The sequence below is a fragment of the Cucurbita pepo genome, unplaced genomic scaffold (assembly GCF_002806865.2).
Source record: "Cucurbita pepo subsp. pepo cultivar mu-cu-16 unplaced genomic scaffold, ASM280686v2 Cp4.1_scaffold000332, whole genome shotgun sequence".
Taxonomy (NCBI): domain Eukaryota; kingdom Viridiplantae; phylum Streptophyta; class Magnoliopsida; order Cucurbitales; family Cucurbitaceae; genus Cucurbita; species Cucurbita pepo.
In genome coordinates this window covers 6242-10368 of record NW_019646575.1, presented here as the reverse complement: position 1 = coordinate 10368, position 4127 = coordinate 6242, and the positions used below count along the sequence as shown (strand labels likewise).

The 4127-nt window shown below is 35.8% G+C and overlaps 1 protein-coding gene across 1 annotated transcript; it reads right to left on the bottom strand.

Annotated features, from left to right (window-relative positions):
• Window positions 1-2021: 2021 nt before the first annotated feature.
• On the bottom strand, window positions 2022-3518 carry LOC111785016 (uncharacterized protein At4g14342). Its single transcript, XM_023665499.1, has 3 exons — window positions 3399-3518; window positions 3187-3310; window positions 2022-2421 (listed from the first exon to the last, which is right to left on the bottom strand). The coding sequence occupies exons 1-3, from the start codon at window positions 3488-3490 to the stop codon at window positions 2374-2376; spliced, it is 264 nt and encodes an 87-aa protein (XP_023521267.1). The 5' UTR covers window positions 3491-3518; the 3' UTR covers window positions 2022-2373.
• Between the last annotated feature and the right edge of the window lie 609 nt (window positions 3519-4127).

Sequence of the window (4127 nt, the reverse complement as noted above, 5' to 3'; positions counted from 1 at the left end):
CCAGACTGTAAAATCAAAAGGTAAATATAAGTCAAAATTTATGTAACATGTGAGATTGCTTTCTATAATTGAGAAGAAACAAATTTGGACACTAAATATAAATTTCATCTCTAAAGTTAAAAGTACAAAAATTTACTCTATAAGCCAAACACCAAATATTATGAAAGGTTTGAAGCTAAAAAAAAACAAAAAAGTAGCATATGAGGAGATGACGATGGAGTCAAAGAAAGCATGTGAAAGGTAAGGGCCCGGCGAGGGTTGGTCCCTCCCTCGCAGCAGAATCCAAAGAGATGTCACACACCTATCATGAACATTTCGACAAAAACAGAAAAAGCATTCTCATTTTTCACTACAGAGAATAAATGCGAGAACAGAAAAAACAAAATGGAAAGTTTGGTACCAATCATGGAGGAAGATGACGGTAGGGCTTGCTTTAACCACACACTTGCAACTTCTGAACTTAAAATCACGTTAATTATATGTTAATTATATGTTAGAATCTTTAAAATCATGTTAGTATCTTAGTCGACTGTGAAAAGAAGTATTCCATATCGGTTGAAAATAGAACGAAGCATTCTTTATAAGGGTGTGGAAACTTCACCTCAATAGATGCTTTTTTAAATCGTGATGCTGACGATGATACATAACAAGCTAAAGCGGACAATATTTACCAGAGGTGAGCTTGAACGGTTACACATCCAACAACCTACAAGGTAGAAAAACAGCATCCAAAAGTTAAACTATGTGTATCTTACAGCTAATACTTTCTAAGGTATTCTAAAGAATAGCTCAAATTCTGTGTATTTCGTATAAGAATCATGATAGACATGAAATTTGAATAAGAAGAGTGATATAAGTGCTGGTTCACAAAGATAAAATTATGAGTTGTGAGTCTGAGTGGCATACATCATCGAGTATAGATTTATAGCTGGAGGCTAAAAGGTTGTCTAGAATAAATAGCAAGTATAAACTAAGCAAAAGTAAGGTACGTACTACTATGTTCGACTTGGAAGGAACATGCCCTGTCAGAGTTGAGTTGATGCAGTTCTATGTTAACATGACAGCATGTGATATAACGCCCCACGTAGCCATGCCGACAAAATCTGCTCAAATTTGTGGTTCACACTCTTTTAAGTTTACTAGTGGATTAACAGTCCAAAACATTCTAGCAACTTGCATAGTCGGTGCAGAAAGCAGAAACTCCTCCTCTTTNAGTCGGTGCAGAAAGCAGAAACTCCTCCTCTTTTAATGTCATTATTGAAAATAAGGTTCGATAGCTCAATCTTATAGGTCAATGATCANTGAATGTCATTATCGAAAATAAGGTTCGATAGCTCAATCTTATAGGTCAATGATCAAATACTTGTGTAAAGTGTCAAAATTAGGATGAACTAGATGCTCTCCCACATTAAACGAATCGAAAACAAGTCAACTATTGGGAGCCTACAAGGTTCTATTAACCATTAACATGGAGTTATTGCAAATTCCTGACATGATAAATATGAAGAGTCTCAAAGAAATCGAATAGCGTACCTTTGTCAGACTGAAAGCATGTGTGCTTGCATTTTCCACAACATGAACCGAAGCTTTTGTTAGTGAAGAGACAAATAAAACGTTGAAACCCATAGGACATTTAATGATGTATCGAAATGGCAAGGACCAATACTGGACCCACATGTCCCCTCGTTGACTCTTCCTTCAGTTGGACCTGCTTTCCACTTTGTATAATCACACCAGAGAACTGATTGGCAAGAGTCTGTATCTTAAAAGAGGCACCCTCCAGCCAACCCAAAATCTTTCCCAAAGTTAAGTTGGAGGCAGTTCCATGAAGGTCCTCCTTTCATTCTACATCATGCTGAACAAGAAACATTATCAAGTCAAGCACCTAATAAACATCCACCTGTATTAATTAGCATGCGACGTATCACATAGTTTTGATGCGGTCCTGTAACAAGTAGTCTCAGTAGGTACACAATAACTCCTGAAACTGAGTAACCGACTGATAATAGTTACAAACTGAATGGACCAAATCCAGCATCAATAGCTGTCAAATTAAATTCATGGTCTTGTCAAGGAAACAATCAATTCATTGATTAAGCCCAATTATACATCTAAAGATGGGAACGTTCCACAAACTATGATTGAGATAGAAATTTTTCTTGAAATAAAAGGGAGAACAACAAGGTACAGTGCAGTCTTGTAGATTAGTTGGAAACTGATTCTTAATCAAGCAAGAGCATTACAAGAGAAAATAGTTCACATTTCCCATTCATTGCTTCTGAGCAGACACAGAGTTAGCTCACGAAAGGATAAGTTCGTTAACCCCATGAAGATCCAGAGTACTAAAATCTCTTGTCACAACCTAATACGATTTCAATCATCTTCTCTTTCTGGAGGAAGGCCGCAAGGTAATAGCATTTTCTGCAAAGAAACAAAAACAAAAAACAAAAAAGTAATGTTAATAGTTACCATTCTGTATCTAATTAAGTTGTAAATGAAATCAAGGGTCTGCTATGATGAAATTTTCCATCCCTCATTAAGACAGAAAGTCAGTAACATGATTGGCACAACCCTACACTTCAAAGTTGGTATGAAAAATTCGTTATTGGCAACTCATAGCGTGTAAAATCAAATTTTCCATTCCTCATTAAGAAAGAAAGTTAGTTACATGGTTGGCACAACCCCGCATATCAAATTTGGTATGTCCAATTTATTATTGATAACTAAAAGCATGCAGAATGAAATACTTGCACTATTGTTTAAGTGAAGACAAACAAACCAGATTGAATACTAAAAATTGAAAAGTTGAAAGCAACAAGTCACCCAGTAATCATATTACAATGACTTGAAACTCAGAAAGCACATAATAAGGGTGGTGGACAAATGAAGGTAATATAGAACAAGTATAATGAATGTATCCAGAAACCTCAGAAATGGTTGGCACTAAAGAAGAAAAGGAAATCAAAACTGCCTACTGATAATAAAATTTATTGGAGGGCTTGTGGAAGGAGTGAACATTTTAGGAAAGGTTTAACAAAATGGATTGGAGCCCCTCTTTTTCTCTCTTTTTTTCTCTTAGTTCTTTTCCAATTCTCACTTTTTTCTTTTGGGTAGGGGGTTAATGCTATGAAGAGAATGCGTGACAGGGAAAAGACAAATAAACACAAGTAAAGGCAATGTACCAACCTGCATAAAGTTGTAGCGTTCCCTTCCAATGGATTCATTTTCTGCTATAGCGAAGTAAGCTAGAATGGGATAATGTCCAACATATGATGCATAGCTATCACGCTGAATGTTCACAGCCCATTCACTGTACGCAAAGAGATATGAAATGAGGATTACAAACTACTATGCAAAGTAATATAAGATCAAAGCTCCAAAGGAATAGGAAAACTAACAATCTATTTAAGTCAGCATGCCCAGTTCCCACATATTTAGCCTGAAGGTGCTCAAGCTGGGAATTGATGTTGAATCTATCACTGGCCTGCATTGAAGATCAGAAACCAACATTAGCCCCATCTGAGGAAACCTCAAGCAAAGACAGTAAGCCATGATCAGACCTTAGATTTCAAATACGGATTACTGATTCAGAGGTTTGATTTCCACATATGACACTAATAACATCCGAACAAAATGGGAAAATAAATAAATAAATGGCCCCAATACGGTATCCTTTCCTTGGAATGAAAGGAATCAAAGGGATTTCAGTGGAAAAGAGCATGCTTATCGATATAAATTATCTTCACTATTTCAATTCTATAATTATTCTACCCTTATATCCAATTAGAAATGTTTCTTGTCACTAACTCGGATGTGGGCTGCTTCCTTTTGGTAAATTTCATACATCAATGAAATTGTTTCCCGTTCTTGATAGTTCATTTTAAGCAGAGCTAATTTTCACAAATGCATCAACCCAGATTCATACGACAACTAGAAGTAAATAAACATAAACGCTAAATGAATTGAAAAATAAAGCTAAATGGAGGTAGTAATTCCGCGAAGCAACGGTATCAAATTCCTTATCTCCCACGATATCAGAAACATCACATAAAAAAAAACCCTCCGATCAACTAATCAGTTCTAGGGTTTTGGAATTACTGCTGTAATGAATGAAAAAAAAAAAAAAA